This window comes from Ursus arctos, unplaced genomic scaffold (assembly GCF_023065955.2).
Source record: "Ursus arctos isolate Adak ecotype North America unplaced genomic scaffold, UrsArc2.0 scaffold_27, whole genome shotgun sequence".
NCBI classification, from domain to species: domain Eukaryota; kingdom Metazoa; phylum Chordata; class Mammalia; order Carnivora; family Ursidae; genus Ursus; species Ursus arctos.
In genome coordinates, this window is record NW_026622952.1 from 24,661,196 (window position 1) to 24,684,431 (window position 23,236).

Here is a 23,236-nt window from a genome sequence, read left to right on the forward strand (position 1 = left end):
GCGTCTCTACCATCAGTCTTCTAGCAATTTTTATTTTAATTCATGTTGTATTTTTTAGTCTTATAATTTCCATCTGGTTCTTTCTTTATAACTTCCATTTCTTCCCTGATTTATTTTTCATCTGCATGCAGAGAATGTGTAAATGACTGTTGAAGCATTTAACGATGGCTGTTTTAAAACCCTTGTCAGATGATTGCAACACCTGCTTCATTTCAGGTGTTGTCAGTTGGTTGTCTTTTCTTATTCAAATTTTGATTTCTCAGCTCTTAGTAGGATAATTGTATGCTAGCTATTTTGTCTATCGGGTTAAGACACACTGATACCATATAAATCTCTCATTATAGCAGCCAATGACCCTGGGTAGGCTCAGCATACAGGTCTTTGCTAACTTTGTGGGCTTGGGTTCCAATGACAGGTTAATTATCAGAGACGTTAAGGTGTTGTCTTGGTCGGCATGGTTGATCTGGTGCCACTGGCTCTTGTACTCATCCTTACTGGCACCAGGATGTTTCTGGGAGGGGAGGGCTTGGTGGGATCCCCTTACCAGTGCCTCTTTCCCCATCTTACCTGGTGCCCCTCACCTCTCTCTCTGCCTATGTTTCTGGGAAAGGAGGGAAGTCTCAGCTTCCCATGTGCAAAGACAAAATCTTCCTTGATCAGGTCACTTGTGTGGCTGGGTCTCTCTTGCAAGTTCTGTCTGTCTTGGTATCTTTCCTCAGAAAGGGGAACCCCAGGTTCATGGGGAAAGTGAAGGCTGGACACTTATCGTTGTTAGGGCTCTTTGTCTTAACTGTTACCTAGCTGCTTGATGTTGTTAAAGGGATATCATTTGCATCCCAGAGAAAGATGAGCTTATCTGGAGCCTTCTGTTGCCTGGTCAGGGGTTGGGAAACACCCATCTGGTTGGTCTTCTGTTTGTGGGAGCAAGGCACCTGGCACTATGCTGTTTCTCTGGTCCTGGGTCACAAACCAGCTTTCCTTCCTCTCCCTCCCTTTAGAGTTCTCTTCTGATTGTCCTTCCCAAGGTTAATGCCTCTGCCTAGCAGGCAAGAAGATGGAAAAAGTGTCTCCAAATCGGAATCGCTAGTCCATATACCTTTAAATAGTCTGGGCTGCCCTCAACAGCAGAAACCTATAAAATAACTTTACTCTGGGCCTTATGTTTTTGATGTGCAATATCAAATTTTTGATTAACATTTTGTCTACAGTTCCACATAGAAAGATTTTATGATTTGGACTTGGCTTCTTGAATCTGAAGTGGAGGTTGCAGCTGACTGATGTAATCCACATCATCCTCTGTGCTGTCTGGCTGGAGGGGCTTCCAGCACAGTGAACAAAGTCAGCCACATCAGAATGAAACATGTGCATGAGTCCATTTCATGTAGATGCCAACTGGGGAAATCATGATGGCTTCAGCATAAGTAATGATCACATCCAGGTTTAACATTACACATCATAATATGGTCCTTTATTCTATAAAGCCACAGTCTTTGCTTGTTTCTCACAGTCAGCTTGATTTGTAGGTCATAGTCCTCTTTTTCTCCACTTATTCTGGCTCCCTATGCTGGTGCATGTCATGTAAGTAGACATGGTACCTGTGACTTTCATGAATGAGGAGCCCCTCTAGGTACAGATTGGATTAAGAACATTTAATACCCATCAGGGCTCCCTTCTAGGCCGATTTGCTCTCAGGGCTTGGTCAATACTATAGCTGAAGATGTACAGAACCTAGGGTCACAATTATGACCAGTGTTTAAATCCCTTCTGCTTTGATTTGTTTAGTGACTAAGTTGACTTATGACTCTGGCTGTGGCACCTCTGTGCCTGCCAACTTTTACGTTACGTTACGTTATGACTTAAGGGTTTGTATCAGGGCATCTCTTAATCTTACTAAAGGTATTTTCCTGTATCCCTGAGAGGAATGGTCTGTCCAGGTGCCTGAACAGATTGGATATTCTGTCTTCTTCTAAATTAATTAATTAAACTTCTTAGAACTCCAGCTCCACCCAATTAAGACAGATGGCCAAATGAGATATTTATTTTAAATAACTCTGCATTTTCTACACTTTCTGCAGAACTTATGAAATTTATGGACATTAAGAAACTATAAAAACTTCCAAATCAGTTAATTCTAGGCCCGTTTATAACTTAGGAGGAGGATTTACTTTTCAACTGCCCAATTTACAATTAAAATTACTATGTTAAAGGTTTAGCACACCATTTTCTTTTTAGACACCCACCAGAGGAACGTAGGTAAAACTTATTCTAGGACTTCTATCTCATTAATTTCATGTTTTGACAGTTTTGTGGCATGCTCACTGTTGGGTGTTTTTTTATATCCACATTTGAACAAATCACTATTTTTTAATTTAATATACAGTAAAATAGGAGTTGTTGGTGTACAGATCTATAAATATCAACACATGAATAGATGTGTATAAATGGCACCAGAATCAGGATAGAGTGATTCTGTCACCCTCAAACTGCCATCCCTTTGTAGCCACATCTCCCACCCTGAACTCTGGACAGTTGATCTGTTCTCCATCACTACAGTTTTGGTTTTGGTTTTTTTTGAGAATATCGCAAACAGTAGTTATACTCTATGTAATTTCTGAGAACACAAGTGAAAATGTAGAATGATACATCCTCTCTGGAAAACAGGCAGGCAGTTCCCTATGAACTTAATATACATTTATCATAACATCCAGCTATCCCATTGTTAGGTATTTACCTTAGGGAGATAAAATTTACCCTACGTAAATATGTACATCAACTCTATTCGTAACTGTCAAATGCCTGTAAACCATGTAAATGCCCTTCAACAGGTGAATAGACAAATATACAGATGGCATACTCACACAGGGGAATTCTACTAGGCAGAACCAAGGACAAACTATTGACATACGCAACAACATGGGGATTCACAGAGGCATTGCATTGAGTGGACATTATCATGGTTGATTTAGCCATCCTTTCTAGCAGACACATTTCATATATGTAGGGGCAGACTGTTGAATCTTTCAACAAGGGCCAAAGAGAAGAACTGCTCAGAAAAGAGATCACTCTTCTATAGACTATAATATTACCAGCTACCAAAACATCATAAAGGCATTGTGTCATATGGGTTCAATTATGGTTTAAAGAACACTGACCCCCCAAAAAATGAAGAAAGAAAGAAAGAAAGAAAGAAAGAAAGAAAGAAAGAAAGAAAGAAAGAAAGAACCCTGACCCAGTTTCACGTGAAAGAGTTGAGATTTTTCTCAACACAATGTGCTGTGTTTGTTGGAAAGGAACAAATACATAATCAAAAGTCATTTACTTCACATTGGCAAAATCATTTAATATACTGAAAATTATTGTCATAAATACTGGCTATTTCTATTCAACATGGGTGCTGACTGAAGCAGACACATCAAACCACTGAATGGAAGTCAACTCTACCTTCTCTGGTATCTATCAAAAAGTCATAGAATTTTAGATTTCAACAACTCCTTTAATATAATTTAATAAAATTATTTAACAGATGAAGAAGCTGACATAGAGGTAAAATAATTTAGTTTAAATTAGGGGTTAATTAATGACAGAGCTATAATAGGACCCCAAGTACCAAGTCCTTGGTGTGCTAAGATACAATAAATATTTAAGTCATCATTTGGAAATATTGCTATAGAATTTTAGTGTGTGGATATATAGTAAATTTTAATGAGGGTTAATTTATATTTTCATTTATGTTTTTACTACAAAAATTCTGCATGTTCTATGCCAGAGTCTAGGATAAAAAGACCAAGATGTAAGCTTACCCTCAAGGAAGTTCCAAATTCAGTAGGAGACAGATGTTGAAATAGGTGCTTGTAATGCATTTGTCTTAATTGGGGTATATGCAGAATTCTACAATGGCCTAGAGAAAAAAATCTTACATTGTCGAAAGGAGTTATGAAATGCCTAGTGAGAACCCTTAAATCTTTAAGAACTTTTAGCTGCTATCCAAGACAAATGGACATTCTAGGCAGTGAAAACCTGGAGGCCAAGAAATGCCAGTATTTTGGAGAATGGTTACAAAGGTCAATATGGTTGGAGCATAAGGTGCACCTTATGTGTGGGGCAGGTTGGAAATTCCAGTGTAGAGACAGAGGGCAAGAGAAAGCTGGGAATCTCCAAAAAGATGGCTTTTTTTTTTTTTCAAAAGAAAATTTTATTGTAGTTTTCTAACAAGTAAATCAAGTTACCTAGTGTTTCATTGCAGTAATTTTATTTTTAAGTTTAAATCAAAATGTTATGTGTTCTAAAGAACATTTAGGAAAAAATGAAGTTGTCTCAAAGAAAGTGATTAAAATGTACATGTTAGGATGACTGCTAAAGTATTTATCAAAACAAGGATCTATTTTGTTTTCCAGGTACTAATATATTTTTTAAATTCTGTTTTAAACAGATAAGCAGTTGCAAAGGGTAATAATAACATTTGCTCTGTTTCCAAAAACTCATTTGTCAGTGCCAGAAAATGGAAATCATCCCAGAAACATGAAAAAAGAACAAGAAGGGAACTATTTTCCTTTGTTTTAAGTTATAGTCCAATAATTTTAAGATTAAACATTTAACACAAAAATACTTTTAAATTTTTTCAAGTAATTTTTAAAAACATTAAAGAATCTTAAAATAACTATTTAAAAAAATAATTGTGAATGCCATGTCACAATTCTTTTCGTAAATAAAGTTAAATAAATAGCCGGCTTAAATTCTAAAGAGAAATACAAACCATCTTACTGACTTTTGATTGAATGAACTTTGTATGAAGTATAGCAGTGCACCTGCTTATTTGATTTTATGTGAATCAATAGGCTGACATGGATAGAAATAAAATAACAGCTAGTGCAGAACTACAAGAAATTCAAACATCTGCACCAGGCGTAATTCTAATGTAGTAAATTTGGCAACGTAAATCTTTTCAAGGTGTGAACATTTTCTACATGATAGTTCAGTTTTTAACAACTTAGAATTAAACCCAATGCCTATAAGGAAGGGATTCCCGAATGGGGAGGCAGTTATGAGGCTGCTTCCGTGATGCTGGCATGGGACAAACAGCACTCAAACTAAGAAAGTGGAGACAGAGATAAGGAAGTGGTGTGATTAGTAGGACTTGCAGATGAATGGGATGGCAAGGGAAGGAAAAGCAAGAGAAGACTTTACCTCTCTCTACTTCTAATGACTAGGTGGCTGGTGGGATCAGGAGGAATTGAGGAGACTCTGAGGGACATGGAGTTCACACTTGATTGTTTAAATGTTCTTCCTTCTATATTTACAAATAAAGTTATCTGCAGAGAAGAAGGGAAATAAGACTGGGAAGGAGCTTGGGATAGATGATGATTTTTTGGGACAATAGCTAGTGGAATGGGAAGGGAAAATATGCTGAGTGTGGCTCAGGGAAAAAGTGTGTGTTGAGTGGCTGGCAGGAATCTGGGGACCATAAGTATAAATTGGTATGTCAACAAGTTGTTCATCAACTTAGAGGAAGATAGAGTGGCTCGTTGGGTTGAACCTAAGTGGGTTTTGGCAGATAGATGGGGCAGATGGTAAGGATATCAAGAGCACTGTGGAGGGACTGCTGAGAGAGTGTAGCAGAGTATCAGCCACATTGTCCAGGGCATGTAAAATACAATGAAATAGATAATAGAGGCCTCTGGAATTTGAAGAGTGGGTTTCAGTGGAGTGCAAGCACATGACAGTTAAAAGACCCTGGTGGTCAGAGAAAGTGGTTAAGAGCCTAGGATTTTTATTATAAAGAGTAGCAAATGGGGCACCTGGGTGGCTCAGTTGGTTAAGCATCTGCCTTCAGCTCAGGTCATGATCCCAGGAAGGGGGCTAAGGATGGGTGAAATAGATAAAGGGGATTAAGAGGCACAAACCTCCAGTTGTAAAATAAATAAGGAACAGAGAAGACAAGAACAATGTAGGGAATATAGTCAACAATATTATAACATTGTTGCATGGTGACAGATGGTGACTACACTTAACCATGCTGAGCATACAATAATGTACAGAGTTGTTGAATCACTGTTGTACACCTGAAACTAATACAACATTGCATGTCAAGCATACTTCAATAAAAAAGAAAAAATTAAAAAGGAAGAAAAAAGCATTCTCTTCTACTTATCTTACATGTTACTCAAGAGCCAATATATATTACTATCCAAGAAAAATCAGTGATTATAGTAGTTTCTTTTTTACACTTATATAAACTTTATGACAAAATTATACCTGTCCTTTTGTATTCATTTTTTTTCACCGAAGGCAATTATTTTTTAAAGGGTTCTATTCTTAAATAATGTCTACACCCAACATGGGGCTCAAACTCACAACCCCAAGATCAAGAGTTGCATCCGACCGAGCCAGCCAGATGCCTACCCAAAACAGTGAATTTAACCTAAGATACAACAAGTAACTGTTTATAATGGCTATGAGTAAGAGCAGACTTCCCTTCACATATACACATAGTCTAGAGAATGTAATCCAAGAGAAATAAAAAAGGAAAAGAAATGAGCCACTTAGAAAATGAGCACCTGGAGCCCCCTTCCTCCAGAAATACCAGACATAACCTCTACTAAGAATAGTTGGGAAAGCTGAATACATAATGAATAGGCAGGTCTTTCAAGGCATAAGAGAATAATATAAGACAGCCAGCATTTTAGAAGATAGAAATCAAAGAAGAACAGATATGCGTTAAGATGACTCTCCTATTTCATAAATAATTTTTCCCTGGGGACATTTTCTGATTCTCAATTTGGGGCCAAGGAAAAGGGAATGACAGGGTAACAAGCTTGGCATCTGCTTGGCATTGGTCCTTGATGTATTTGCCTGAGTCTAACTTTCCTGGGATTAGAAGAAAAGAACTCAAGCAAAAATTTGCTGCTACATGTCGACAAAGCTCAGCAGAACTTTTGGAATTTTCAGGGCTAAGAAGACAAAGATAAGTGTTCAGAACCTATTTTTTTTCAAGGAGGAGATCTAGTGGTAAATATGATATTCTCTGGATTGTGACATAAGAAGTGGTAAGCACTGGGAAAATCACATGCTGGAAATGCTGCGATGAATCATTCCAATGACTGAATGGGTGAAGATGGTCACTCTACTGTCAGGAGAAAATTAAATCCTCTCAGGGGAAGGTAACAACATACAGAACTTCTGGGATGGCATCTACACAATGTCTGGCATTCAGTCAAAAATTACCTGAAATGTCCAGCAACAGTGCCCAATAACTACAACCTAAGAGAGAGAGATTAGAAAAAGAACAAGATATCCAGACATTGCACTTAGCACTCAGGGACTCTGATGATTAACTATGATTTATACATTTAAGAGAATAAATGAAGTAATCAAGAATTTTACCAGAAAACTATAATCCGTAATAACAAATCAAACGGAAGTGTAAGAATTGAAAAATACAATATCTGCTATAGTTAATCTATGTGGTTTGAACTGGAAGATAGTTTAGTAAAAAAAAAATATATATATATATATTTGCATATGCGCAGGGCACCTGGGTGACTCAGTCCTTAAGCATCTGCCTTCTACTCAGGTCATGATCCCAGGGTCCTGTGATGGAGCCCTGCATTGGGCTCCCTGCTCAGTGGGAAGCCTGCTTCTCCCTCTCTCGCCCCCCTGCTTGTGTTCCTTCTCTCACTGCCTCTCTCTCTGTCAAATAAATAAAAATCTTTAAAAAAATAGTCCAACTGAATTTGGGAAAATGCACAGAAATGATGTGTATACTGGGAGTTCTGGAAGAAAGAGAATGAGAGAAAATAGGACATGACCAGTATTTGAAAACATTATCACTTAGAACTTTCCAATACTGACAACAGACATCAAGGAGGTGATTCATGAAATTCCATAAGCCAGTCAGGACAATACAAAGAAAACCTCACAGTGACACATTACAATAAATCTGCTGCAAAACAGGACAAGGAAATCTCTTAAAATCAGCATAAGCAAAGAGATATCTTCAAAAGAGCAAATATAAGACTGATAGAATGCCTCCCAATATAAACAACAGAAATAAAGACAGCAGAATAATATATTAGAAGTATTGGGGGAAGAAAAGGCATCACGTAAGAGGGTTAAGTAATTAACCAATCAGAAAGGAAAACCAGGAAAAATGAACTTTAATTGATCACAAAATTATATTCTAAATAAAATATGAAGTTCTCTGATTAGATAAAATAGTATACATAAAATATAAACGTAATACAGATCAATTATATGATGCTTACAAGAGACAAACATGCATAGAGTAAAACTTACATAGAGTAAAACTTGAAAGTAAAGGTTAGGAAAAGATACTCCTGGTAAAGACTAACAAAAAGAAGGAAAATGCTGTGGCTTTATAGTTGTAAGTCAAAGTAAATAGACATTTATGCTAGACATTTATGCTCTGTGCACTTTTTGGTGTGTTACACTTCAATAAAAGGCATGCATAGGGAAGAAAACCAGTGTCTTCAAAATAAACAAGCAAGAAAAGCACTAAATATAAAAGAACAATCTCTACCAAAGAAAAATCTTCAAAAAGAAATATATTTTTAGTGACTGTACATTACTCATTGAAATTCAATTTTTTCCCCAACTGATGTGTAACATTGCATGAATTACTTCCTATGTAATGAAGATTATTCACCTTCCTTTGAAGATCAGGTTTTCTGTACTGTCCAGGGTGAGTATGTTGGGTTGAGAGACAAATGATATGATTGATGGGGCGAATCATGTGTTCATATTCCCGAAAGTACTTTGCTGAAAGCAAAGCTTCCTATTTGATTAGAGACATTTATTTTTGTTGAGTTGATTGCTTTCTTACCCTTTTTCTATTTCAACATGCTTTTTTGTCAGCATGTTGAGTTCAGTCAATGGATTTAGTGTTTCTTTGCACAGGCTGACAGCAGCCCCTATGTGACTCTTTTATTAACACGCAATGAAGGCTTCATTGAAACTTCCATTTGGTGTGACCTGGACATTGATATGCAGAGGGAAAGTTCAATAAACTTACCAAATCTATTTCTGCTATGCTTGCTGCTCTTGTTGTCGATATTCTCTTAATGTATGGCTATTTTTGACTGTGTGTGTGTGTGTGTGTGTGTGCGTGCACACGCGTGTGTGTGTATGTGAATTTTTTTAGTTTCATAGCAAAATTAAGAGGAAGGAACAGATATGTTCCATGTAATCCCCTGTCCTCGTACACACAGCTTTTTCCACTATCAACAATTCCTACCTTTCAATTAATGAAACCACACTGACACATCATTATCACCCCAAATTTATAGTTCCTATTGGGATTCACTTGCGCTACTTCACATTCTGTGGGTTTGGACCAATGCATAAAGACATTGACCATTGTAATGTCATTTATGGTAGTTTCACTGTCCTGAACTCCCCTGTTCTCCACCTCTTCGTGCCTCCTCCTACCCCAGGCAACCTCTGATCTTTTTTACGGTCTCCAAAGTTTTGCCTCCTCCAGAATGTCATGGAGTTGGAATCACACCATGTGTAGCTTTTTAAGTTTCTTTTCATGGCTTGATAAAGTTAGCTCATTTCTTTTTAGTGCTGAATAATATTCCATCTATGATGTTTTTCTAAAAGAGATTTTTGTGGTAAAGTTACATGATAATTTCAAAGTAGAAAAATCTAAGCACTTTGTGAATGAACCAGAACATTTCTCAGCTTAGAGATGTTGATGGTGTGACTTATACAACCGTAGAGCAATAAGATATCCCTCTGCTTCACATGGGATCACCAACTGTTCCAGGTTTAGGACAAAAAGTCCTCTTCAGTTCCAGACAAATGGGATGGTTGGTCACCCTAAGTCAGTTTTTAAAATCAAAGATGTACATTTTCAAACATAGATGAGAGTAATTACTGTAAAATGCCTGTAATACTGAGGCTTAAATATAAATATAAATTACAAGTGGCTATTGATCCCTCAAAGGAGGGGCTTAAGGTATATACCTGTACTTGTTTGTTTAAGCAGGAAGACCTTCTTCTTCAAGTGAAAGTAGAGATGTTTGGTGATTCAAATAATGGTTTAACGTTTCTCTTCCGTGCAGACTCACTGGGTCCAGCGTTCCCGACCTCATCGTGAGCATGAGCAACCAGATGTGGCTCCATCTGCAGTCTGACGATAGCATTGCCTCCCCTGGGTTTAAAGCTGTCTACCAAGGTAGGGAGAGAACGCACTTGCCAACGATTAAAGCTAGCATACTTAGAGAGGGCAAGGACCATTCTCCATGTGTTAGATCGTCATGTTTTAAAATAGGGGCTGGTTATTCACAATTTCCATACTTAAAGCTCCACTTAGAGTTCTTTCTGTTGCAAAGAATTTTTAACTTATTGAAAGCTTCCCTTGCCATGATGTGTGCGGTCATTGGATCAAAATAAAGAGTAAGACTAAGTATGAATGCAAGCTATGAAAAGTGTGCATACTTCTGGACCTGGGCATTTTATCTCTTCCTGAGAGGCAGTCCTTATGCTTATGAACTAGGGGGAACATTTTGAACAATGAATTGAAGTGGCATGACTTTAATTAAGCCCTAGTATGTACACGCTCACGTACAAATGTGGGTGTTGTTGTTTAAATGGAAAACAGAGAGATCTATAGGAAGTTGGAGAAAATTCTACCAAGTTCTCGTGTAGGAAAAAGTAAATATTGTTTGGGAGTTATGAGTTATAATTACTCTGAAACGTTGGCCTCACCTCTGTGTTCATGTCCAGAAACCACCTTATCAGGGAATTGTTTTCCATTGTTTAGTGCAGCTGTGTGTTCCCATAAACCAGGGCCTCATGTGGGGCAACTTTTAAAATACTCCGACTGTTTTGCTGTACCCACGTTGTTGCATGTGGAAGGATCTCATAGGAGAGAGGTATCTTTTAACCTTAACTTACTGATTGGTATTATTTTTAATATATTGGGGAAAATTTCATAATGGAAACTGAAGTAAAATGAACAATATTAAAAAATCAGAGATGATCTATATTTGTAAACTTTTATAAGCCTCCCGGATATTTTGCTATTGGCTCAAGAATTGGCTTGAGATATACCTGCCTGACCCACATGCTCTCCTAGGTGGTCAGCCTCAGCTCAATCCTGCCTCTGCTCAAGTAGCCTGGAACATTCTTTGGGAAACCAATTGTATTTCCTACTGTTAGACACTCCCCCAAATACTAGATGCATACACAAATCTTGATTCAATAATTACCTCTTTAAAAAGTAGACTTCTCCCTTGTCCCCAAAAGAGAAAAAAAGAACCCTTTCCTACCCTCCCCCTCAAATCACCGGGTCAACCCGTTGGCCCCTCAGTCTGGCTCTCCTGAGACTCAGTTCACTTAGCCTCACCTGTACATGTCTGCTCTGACGGTGACTAGGAAACAGCCAGCTACCAGCGAGGTATCACCTTGGTCTCTCAGAGCACACCATCACCTTGTGCTTGATCTCTCCTGAATTCCAGAGATGGCAAAGAGTGGAGAGTGAACTAAGGGAGAAAGGGAATCTTTGCCTGGAATGCAAAGAACAAAAATGAGCTTCATAATATCCAGATCTCAGGGCCCCGAGAGGAGCTGTTTTAACTGGCAACACACACACATACAGGCGCGCATACACGGACCGTTTTCCTTTAACTACACTCTGGTGTTCTTGAGATCAGTAATCAACAATTTGACTCAAGAAATAAACATGAAAGAGGCTTGGGAGCATGTTCACTTCTTTATTTTGGATTATACAAGTGATGGGTGAAGAGCCTCTATCTCCAGTTTAGATGCTGTATTTGACAAGGAGAAAGAAATCATTCTCTTGTCTCAGAGACTACACATGTGTCCCCAGATACAATCAAATGATCTCAGATTAAAATGTTTTATAAATTATTTTATAAAACTGCTTATTTTTTTTAAGATTTATTTATTTATTTGACAGAGATAGAGACAGCCAGCGAGAGAGGGAACACAAGCAGGGGGAGTGGGAGAGGAAGAAGCAGGCTCATAGCGGAGGAGCCTGATGTGGGGCTCGATCCCAGAACGCTGGGATCATACCCTGAGCCGAAGGCAGACACTTAACGACTGCGCTACCCAGGCGCCCCTATAAAACTGCTTATTTATAAAACTTTAAAGGCTGTGTTTAAGCTATCATTTGCATTTGATGCCATACTTCCAACAAGCCACAAACTGATTTGAAGTCATTTTCAACAGATTGAGAAGAGCCTTTTACCATCTCGAATGCAAGTTAAGAGAAGTCGTTTCAGGGTCAACTTCATACTATCACACAAATGCCTGGAAACTGATCTTCACTTTATCAAAATAACGAGGAAATTGCATTTTAAACCCATTCATATATATTGGTTAATACAAAAAATCAATTATTAGAAATAAACTATTTAAACTATAAGAAAATATACAGTGGCCATTCAGAATAAATCATAAATATGTGTTTTACATAACAATGTGCATTTTCAAAACTTACATACTTTCCATAAGTAAGGTATCAAAATTTTAGAGAACTAACAAATTACAAAGTACTGTAATACAATAAAAATGGTGATGATTTTACTTGGACTATTTCACCAGAGGGGAGCCATTAAAAAGAAAGAAATAATTCATTTGTAAGTTTTATTGTTAGGAAAACTTTTGAAGTTCCCCTGGGGGGAAAATTACTAGTTATTCTTTCAATGTCTAGCACACTGTTCATGGTTAAAGGATGGGGTAATGGTCTGTCCCTTTTATCGTCCTTCAGCTATTTTACTATTCAGAAGGTTGTAGAAAACTGATAGCAGGCAGGTGATCCCTGACCATGGAAACACATGTGAATTCTGTGGGAGGAAACACCATCGATGACTGCCCGATGGCTAAAGATGACTTTGGCATCTTTTATCAAATTCATGTCAGCGTTGCTAATTGTCTGTGTATGTGTGTTCTTTGAACTCTCCTTTCCGATGGTTTTTCAAATATCTTAGAGGTTCCTCCATCAGTTGCTGAGTTTATTAAGAGCTTTAACATGATCCGTATGTGCGTATATTGATGAAAGTGAGACAAACAGATCTGCAGAGTTGGGATTTTATTTTCTTCAATTGTACTTTGTGAATTTGAGTAAAGGGAAAGTATGCCTCATTTTCTAAGGGTGTATTGTAGAGTACTCAGGAGCTGAAAATATGTAACCAGAAGTTATTACCTATCAAGCCAATGAGGCAGATCATTAACAAGCATCTTCCAACCCCAAACAATAAGCCGGCTGACAGTGACAGTGTCCTGAGCTGGAGGAAGCACATCCTGGCACGTTTGCATGCTCCCTGTGAACTGCAGCAGTCACGTTGCTAAAAAGTTCTATGGTGGGGAGACCCCAGCATCAGTATCCTTATCTGTTAACAGTGAAAGATTCCTCCTTGCTGGAAAAATGGGGTGGGGTGGGGAATTGATGGCTCTTCTCAATAAGAAATGCTTCAACAGAAATGATATGTACATCTCATTCAAAGGTTAGGGCTCGAGCGCACAGATAATTGCTGAATACTTCCTGACATTTGGATATTTACACTTGACCTTTAACTGAACTTCTACACAATCGTACAGCTATTCAAGAAAGCATGGTAGACGTAGAATCCTTTCTACATGACCTGTACTGGCTACTGCCTTTGGTGAAATCTGAAAGCATCAGTGACATACCAAATACTTCCCAATGGGGCAAATTGCAGTAAATTAACTCCAGCAGCATTAAGACACACATCATAAGGTTTAGAGTATGAAGACTAGAGGGACTAGCGTCATTGCCAAATCGTGGATCCTTGACTATTAAGAGACAGAAGTATTGTCAATTAAAATATAAATATTCTTCCAAGTGTCATATTTCAGTTTAAATGACCATACAGCATTAATTATAATTACATTTAGCTGTAATTAGTACTCTGTTTACCAGCTCAATAGTCTATTAATAGCTATAGCTTGAGATATCACAGAAACGTAGATGGCCATTAATCCTTGAGAGGTTGCCAATTCAAGGCCACGTATTATCTTTTGACAAAATAATATTCCAAAGTCAAAAGGATAATTTAAACAGACAACTAATATAAAATTTGAAAATTTAAAGAATTTAGAGAATATTATATATCAAGAGAAAGCATTGTAGAAATTGTTATTTCCACAGTATTTCCAGCTATATTAAGCTAACAGTGATAAAATAAAAACAATTCGTAAAGGTTATTGTCAAAAATATAAATAATTGCATTATTTAAACTACAATTGTTTGGCGTGCCTGGGTGGCTCAGTCGGTTAAGCGTCTGCCTTCAGCTCAGGTCATGATCCTGGGGTCCTGGGATCGAGTCCCGCAATGGGTTCCCCACTCAGCGGGGAATCTGCTTCTCCCTCTTCTCCAGGCTTGTGCTCTCTCTCTTGCTATCTCTCTCTCTCTCTCTCTGTCAAATAAATAAATGAAATCTTTAAAAAACAAAATAAAAAAATAAACTACAGTTGTTTGTTAATCATATTGTCAGAAAAATATATGTAGTTGATAGTTACACGTGATTTAACTTACCAGGTCTTTTTTCTTAAAAGATTCTATTTCTTTATTTAGAAAGAGAGAGAGCAAGCAGGGGAGTGAGGCAAAGGGAGAGAGAGACTCTCAAGCAGACTCCCCGCTAATGCAGAGCCCAACATGGGGCTTGATCTCATGACCTGAGATCATGACCTAAGCCAAAATCAAGGTTCAGACGCTTAACTGACTGAACCACCCAAGTGCCCCAAACCTCTAGATTTTGCTATTGCGTGGCTTTAACTAACATACAGTCTGGCGGTTAAGAATACAGGTTGTGTGGCTGTGCCAGCTACTAGCTATGTAACTTATGACAAGGTATTTAAACTCTTTGTGCAACAGATTCCTCGTTTAGAATAAAGGAACAGTATAGCAATGACATTTGCTTCCTAAGTCTGTTGTAGATCTCAAATGACATAAAACATGGAAATTCCATAGCATATAGAGTAAGACATGCTAGCTATTATTTGTATACATATTTTCCTCGTTAATTTTGAGATTTTTCTCTACATCAGGTTTTTCATTATATAAATGTTAGAGCTCATAATAATACGTAAGAATAGTAAGTGTTCCTTCCCTTTGCTTTTTGACGTGGCCAGGTAACTTTTTCAAAGGCAGTGTCTCTCGGCTTTTCCTTACATGTCCTTCCAGAGTTTTTTGATGCATAGAACTTCAGATTTGAAATCTCGGTTTGACTCTTAGTCTACAAAGTCCAGAAGAACTTTGATATGCAAGAAATGTCACATCCTCTTATTTTAAAATCAGCTTGAATTTCTTGCAGAGACCCCATCCTAACATCATGTCCTTATTGGGGGGGCACATTACCCCTTATCTGCTCACTACCTCCATCTCACCAAGAGGTTGAGAATTCCCCATGTATTGTAAGGGATACAAAAGGTTTGGGGGGTCCTCAGATCCTTGGATCACACTTGTTACCCTGAGACATTCATGGTCTTTCTACTTCGGGCACTCTTCCTCCAGACACTATCTGGTGGACCCTCCGCTGGCAGCCTCTCCCCCACCCCCAGCACACACAGTGGTGTTCCAATGGTTTTGTGAAACAGAAGAACCTTGGGTCCAACCACTCACCTGTGTACCACCATAACTCCAGGCTCCTAGTCCTGGAGGCACCCCAGTTCTCTGTATTTGCTCCCAACGCTTTCCCCTCAAAGACATTTACTGAGAGCCTCCCCACAAGATGCCTACAGAGTATACTCAATTAACTTAGTCTTTTAAAGAAGAGTTTGTGTTACAGTAACCATGGTGAAGAGGCACAGAGGACAGCCTGGCTATGCTTGGGAATCACAGAGTTTCAAGGGAAACTCAGAAACTGAAATGCAAACATGAACACTACCAATAATTCAAGAGCAGCAACAGGAAATATGAATTAGTATAAATTACCCTATATATATGTATATAAATTATCCTATATATAGGATAGGTGTGTGTGTGTGTGTGTGTGTGTATATATCCTTTTATATATATATATATAAAAGACAGAGAGATAGAAAGAATATGATAACTGATAATTTGCCATAAGAGAATTATTGGCAAAAATATTACACAAAGTTTTTTAAAAATGACAGTATTTTAGGGAGGTATGTTAGATGTCTGGAAAAGTGATGGAGGAGAGGTGAGATATTTTGTTTGTTCAAAGGTGTATTTAAAACCTTTGTGTACATGAAAATATTTAATTCATAATAATCTATTCAAAAATCTGACAGGTAAAAAAATATGTAAATAATTATAGTACAGCTGAGTAAAGCAACACTGAACAAACTGTATAAGACTTAACATATATATAATATTATATAATTTTATAAGATATATACATATATAATTTATAAATCTGTAAACCATATGTATAGCTCATATATATGTGTAAGTTATATATATATAAATCATATATATTGCAAGTATCAGAGCAATATTGAAAGCTAACATACTTTAAGTGCATAGTTTTTCCACTTTACATTTAAAATATCTTTATTTTATTTCTTATCATAAGTAACAAAAGTAACTACTGAGGGTCAAAAAATGTTTTGTAAACCAATCTTATATTTAATAGTACAGTAGAATTCTTTTAAAATGTTTATAATAATATAATAAACCATGCAATTATATACATTTAAAATATGCATTGTGTATTATAGTGGACTGTTATTCACTAGAAAAGAATTCCGTTCATGACCATTGTGCCAACTGAGGAAGGTTGATAAGAAGCAAGCTTGGTGTCTAGATATTTGCCTAAACAATTAGGAGTTTGCGACGTTGGTGGCCCTGCATTTTTATGGCTTCGCTGTCTATAGTTAAGTGGGCTAACTCTGGATCTTCTTTGCACAGAAATAACGTTCAATTGGCATTCATCACACATGTTGATGAACCGCTTTTCCACAAATCATGTTTTATGTAATTTGCCGTAGCTATTTAAATTTTAGCAGGGGGTAAATTAAAGGAAATGTTCCCTGTGATGTGCTGCTGTGTGGTAAAAACAAGATCTATTTTAGGCTCATGCTAGGAATTATTGCAGTAAAATAATTTGAGTTCAGCTTTGCTGTTTTGTACCAGAAACACAACTGTCTTCCTATGTCCGTGAACACAGTAGAGATGGGAGTTCAGGCCTCGTCATCTGTCCTCAGAGGTCTCTGCATTTGTGCTGACTGGATAGGGGGTGCTCCATGGTGCCCTGAGTACAGAGGAATACGCTCCGCCATTCCTGGGAGACAGCACTGCCAACACACCATGGATGTCGTGTCATCTTTGAGATACTTGTGATGGTTCATCTTATGTGTCACCCTGACTGGGCCATGGGGCACCTGAACATCTGGTCAGACATTCTTCCTGGTGTGTTTGCAGGGCTGTTTCTGGATGAGGTTAAAGTCTGAATTAGGTGACTGGGTAAAGAAGGGTGGGTCTCATCCAATCAGTCGAAGGCTTGACTATAGGCATAACTTGGAGATATGGTGGGTTCAGGTCTAGACCATCACAGTAAAATAAATATCACAGGAAAGCACGGCAAATGAGGGTTTTGTTTGTTTGTTTGTTTGTTTGTTTCCCAGGGCATATAAAAGTTATGTTTACAATATACCGTGGTTAACTCAGTGCCTAATGGCATTATGTCTAAAAATCAATGTACCTACTGTAATTTAAAAATACTTTATTGAGGGGGTACCTGGGTGGCTCAGTCCCTTAAGCATCTACCTTCAGCTCAGGTCATGATCTCCTGGGGCTGGACATCCCAGTCTCCAGAATCATGTGAGCCAATCCCTTCAAATCATCTCTCTTTGTAGATCGATCCATCAGGAGCATCGATGGACACATAAAGAGATATCCAGTTGGTTTTGTTTCTCTGGGGACCCTGACTAATACACTGTTTCTCTACTTGTATGGCTGGATTTGATCCAGTTTCTTGACACAGTCTTCCTCATCCTCTTTGTGAGTAATTGTACATTTAAAAGGAGTCCAAGTGAAATTGGATGCACAGTGTGTGACCACCAGACAGACGAAAGCTTGTTGGTCCATCTAGAAACTGAGCTCACGACCCTGGCCATGTTAGTGTGAAGCAAGGATGCTACTTTGACAAAGTCAGGCATGAGTACGCCGGTCAGAATAATAGACTGGCTCCCAAAACCCTTAAGACAAGGTAAAGTTGCAGTGTGTCCACTCTTACCTGACCTCCCCATCGACACCTGCCAGGTCATCTCCCCACAGTCGTTGAGGATTTGGGCAGAAGGTTCATCACTGTTACCATGACCAACACACGCCTGCCTTATTTCTTCTCAGCAGTGTCCGTGCTAGGTGGCCCCATTTTCTCTTCTGCAAATTTCTGTCAGTCTCATCTCATAAATACCTTCCCGTCATGTCCCCTCTTTCCATCACCACTCCATGGACTCTAAGGCGCCCCTCCTCTGTACCTGCCCTAGCTGGTTATGGAAGTGTCACCCCACCCCCTTCCCTCCGGCTTGTCCCTTCTAATCCACACACATCAGCACTCCAGTCCAAATCACTTCTACCAGACAATGAAAATCAAGCATGTTCTTGCACTGTGAAAACCACCGAGAGCCCCCAGAATATAATGAAACCCAGTTACCAAACCACAGTCCATCACCTACCGCCTCCCTTATGTGCACTTCATGTTCTAGTCCTCTGGGCCTTCCAGATCTTCAAACTTTACTTTTTCTCTCTCTTTGCATATATACTTTTCCCCAGCAAGGATCATTGTTCCATGGTTCCATCCTGTAGATACTTTGCACCTCTTTTTGTCCCAGCTCAGAGATTACATTCTTTAATAAGCTCAACATGCATGGATAATACTAGATGCTCTTTCTACACGTCCCTGTACCACTTGAAACTGACTCCATCACAGTAATTGCTTAACTGTTTATCTGCCCAGTAGGTTGGAGCTTTGGGTGCAAGAACCTCGGTTTTTTTTTTTTTTTCTTTTTAAAGATTTTATTTATTTATTTGACAGAGAGAGACAACCAGCGAGAGAGGGAACACAAGCAGGGGGAGTGGGAGAGGAAGAAGCAGGCTCCCAGCAGAGGAGCCTGATGTGGGGCTCGATCCCAGAACACCCAGATCATGCCCTGAGCTGAAGGCAGACACTTTACAACTGAGCCACCCAGGCTCCCCTGTGTGCAAGAACCTCTAAAGCCACATACACCTGTGCAGTCTCTGCAATGTGGCTGCTCCTTAAATTCAGTCGACCCTTGAACAACAAGGAGGTTATGGGCACTTACCCCCACCATGCAGTCAAAAATCCAAATATAATTTCTGACTCCCTCAAAACCCAACGACTAATAGCCTATTGTGCAGCAGAAGACCTACTGATAACATAAACAGTTGATTAACACATATTTGGTAGGTTATATGTATTCTATTCCTTCAATAAGCTAAAGTAAAGAAAATGTTATTAAGAAAGTCATAAGAAAGAGAAAATAAATTTACAGTTCTGTATTGTATTTATAGGAAAAAAATCCACGTATAAGTGAATGCTCAAGTTCAAATCCATGTTGTTCAAGGGTCAACTGTAGATGCAAACTGAGTGAATGAGCAGAAGCATGCCCAAAGCCACAGCCAATTCCTAGATTGTTTAGATACTGGTGGTATCATGCTGGGCCACTTGACCCTTATTGATAATCTTAAGTACACTCCTGTTTCTTTTCTAAAAATTTAACTTAGGCCTTAACATTTTATGGAAATCTAGCCGAGTGGAAAAGAAATCAATGCACAACACAGGATCTTTCTGGTTGTTGGTGCTACTCTGATCCAAACCCCCAAGTCTGTTCATGTATTTACTGCCTCATTCTCTTGTGCTGGAGTCCCTGTGTGATTACTTGCCTCATACCTAGTCCCTAAACAAATACCTGACCTCCACTAGGTACCCTTCATCTCCTTCCCTGGGACTATCCACAAATTCCAGGAGCCCACCGTGACTCACTGAACTCCCGTAACGGCAAAGTGATGCATTTGTGCACAAATTCCCAGGTGCCACAGTATTCAGACTTTTCTTCAGTATTATCTGCTTCTCACGGGGTGTGGGTACAAGTGACCTGCAAATCTTAGTAAGATGCGGCTTAAGGTAGGGATGGAGGGCTGTGTTTAAGGGTCCGCAGTTCTGCGATGCTGAGGTTGCACTGCAAGGATGAGTAGGTATACAGCTCCTAGAGTCTCACCACATCCGTGTCCCCCACATTAGCATGGCATACCCTGTGTGTCTCCCACATGCACACCCACTCATGTCACCGGTCTCCACTTCCCATTCCATGTTCTGTCTGATGAATCAGTGTCTTTCTCCACCTGCGGCTGGTCTGACCTCCGTGGTGGCCCAGTCACAGTGGATGAGATTAAGTCAGTTCCTCATCTTTTTGCAGACAGCCCGTCTCTGCCAGAGCCTTATTCTGCTGAGGACACATGTGTGCTCGACGTTCCTGGACCTCGTACATCAGTATTTGTGCTGTGTCCCCTTCCCTGACAGGTCCCGGTTCACCCCTTCTGCCTGGACACAGTCTCCCCAGCCTTCAAGGCCCATTCTGAGTGCGGCCCATGTGGTGAGGCTTTTCCTAGCACAACTCTCAGGGAATAAACCTTCCCTCTAGCGTTCTCCAATAGCTGTAGGTCACAACTTTCTCTCCGCCAAGATAACATTTGTAAGAGTTAGTGTCCTGTGTGTCCTCCAGTCCTTGAGAAAAGAGACCCATTTTATTCAATTTTCTGTCTCCAGGCTATCCCAGCAAACACAGTGTCTTCGTCTCCGTAAGCAAACAAAAGTGTATCACGGAATAATTGGCAGAATGAAGTCTCTTCAGATTCGGGGAGCTCATCCACTCAGTTAATGCCTATCAGCCTTTAGCCAGGTGTCAGGCATGGTTTACGGTATTGAGATACAATTCTCCTGGGAACGCACATTTTAGAATCAAGAAAAAGGTTAATTTTAGGTAATGATAGTAAATGAGGAAAACAGAATAAAGTTGATATTTTATACAAATACAAGAAAAGGGTATAGAGTAACATAGACTCTGTTTCTAATTTAACATATTATTTAATACATTCATGTTGTGTTAATACCTTGGTCTTTTAATTCTGCAAATGAGTTGAAGCCATGGATTATCTTTTAGCTTTATAGGGTTATCTGCCTTTTAGCTTTATGGGGTTTTTTTCTTCTGAAATCTTTTCCTCTCTTGAATATGCCTGCAGTGTTTTAAAATTTTGGTTGTCATATTCTTGCTGGGTTATTTTTCACTTGTTTGTTTTCATTTTTACTACCATAAAAGGATTCAAGCCTAAGTTTGTATTAATTGAGATGTTTAGTCTTTGAGCATTTATTGTATAATGTTTATATAATGTTCATATGTTAATATCCATATATGTGCTATGTTTATATATACGTGTGTCGATTCAGGTATATACAATATCTGAAAATGTCCAGAATAACTTAAACTATTCTCTGTAAGGAATCATTTATAAATATTAATTCATAGAATTTTTAGCAGTTTTTCCCCCCTGAGAATAGAAGACTTAGAGTAGGATTAGGTTAATGTTGAGTGTAGATATGAACTTCTTTATTATAGGTCTCCTTAGATGGTGGGTGTTTAGTGATTTGACAATGGAGTCAGAAGTCAGTGTGCTTAGCGCTAACCCAATTAGGAGAAGCAGAGTTTCTATCAGTCATAATTTTGTACTATCCAGCATTTTTCTGTGTGTGTGTAAAAGAGGCGTTATCAGAGAAATTCTTATGGTTCATAGAAACAACTTCATGATTGCTTCTAAAAATACCGGGCGCCTCCTTTGGATTGCTAACGCCACAGTTTAGGAATTCAACCAAAAAAAAAATGAAACTCATTTGAAGATCATTTTATAAACAGTGAGAGCCACATATAGATCTTTGAACGGAGTAAGCTTCAAGAGAGACAATAAAACTCGCCTTGTATTGCTACTTTACCTTCACAAAGCTCTTCGAGAGAATATGTATAATCTTGTGGGTGAGGAACAATGTAATGCGTGTAAACCCAAAAGTAGCCAAATTAGAAGAATCACATATTAGCTAAGAAATGCATCATTTCAACCGACTTTATTGGAAAGTTCATCCTCCGATAGCTCTTAAATTTTACCAAGATTACTAGTATAGGTGAGTATAAAAATTGAATCTGTAAAATAGCTCTTGGGATGAATTTTCTCAGAGCTTTATTTAATGAAATAAAAATATACACTGCATTATATTATAGGAATTATGTTTAAAAGCAAGACTTTCTGATAACTTGATTAGATATTTTCATTTAAACAGCAGCCAAAGATATTAATAACTGAGTCCTAGCAGCTGAAGTCATTTGGTTATAGATGTTGCTGGTGTTTTTCCTGCTGGTAAATCACACACTGACGGAACCAGTGTTTGGTTGTCCTACCTACAGACCAATTGGACTCACATACGTTATTATTAAGACAAAATAAAAACAAACACATAACAATAACAACAAAACTACATACTGTAATGGTATCGAGTTTAAGATCATAATTCCTTTTGTCGTTGTTGGGTGGGTCGAGGATTTGCATGAAGATTCGCTAACATTCAGAATGGGCCCAGCTTGAATAAAAACGTGTCTCAGGAGCACCACTTACTCCAAGTTTCTGTTGTCTTCCTGGGTTACAATTTATGAATGAATTATAAATACTGCCCCCACTTAATGATGTGAGATAAGCCACTATTAAATATTAAACCATATCAGCATATATGAGTGAGGAGAGCAGGTGGTGGTGTGCGAGAAGGCATTAAGTTGTGATGGGGAAATGTGACATTTAAATTCTAGGTTTAGTGGCCCGTCGGCGTGGGATGTGTCCGGCTCTCCGATCTTAACCTTATCATCACAGATTAAGGTTCAGTCTCAAAGTAAACTGCAATGAGTCGTAGTGGAAATTAGTTAGGGGTGATGAGCCTGAGCGAGAAGGTCAGGGCTGACTGTTTGGGGACCATGTTGCAATCAGCATCTGGGCAGGATCCAGGCGTGGGTAGGAATGAAAGCGTTATGAATGACAGTGAACGACAAGAGGTTATAGAATAGTTGAAACTAGAAATGTGTCTTTCTTTTTTTATTATTTTAAAGATTTAATTTATTTGAAAGAGAGAGTGAGAGAGAGAGCAGGAGTTGGGTGGGGAAGGGGAGGAGTAGAGGCAGAGGGAGAAACAGACTCCCCAGTGAGCAG

General features: G+C 38.7%; 1 protein-coding gene across 1 annotated transcript in view; it reads left to right on the forward strand.

Moving 5' to 3' along the window:
* Positions 1-23,236, forward strand: part of CSMD1 (CUB and Sushi multiple domains 1) — a 1,583,970-nt gene that overhangs the window by 1,127,407 nt on the left and 433,327 nt on the right. The window contains exon 12 of the mRNA XM_048226225.2: positions 10,083-10,195. Within this exon, the coding sequence (XP_048082182.1) occupies positions 10,083-10,195 (113 nt within the window). The remainder of the gene's footprint in view (positions 1-10,082; positions 10,196-23,236) is intronic.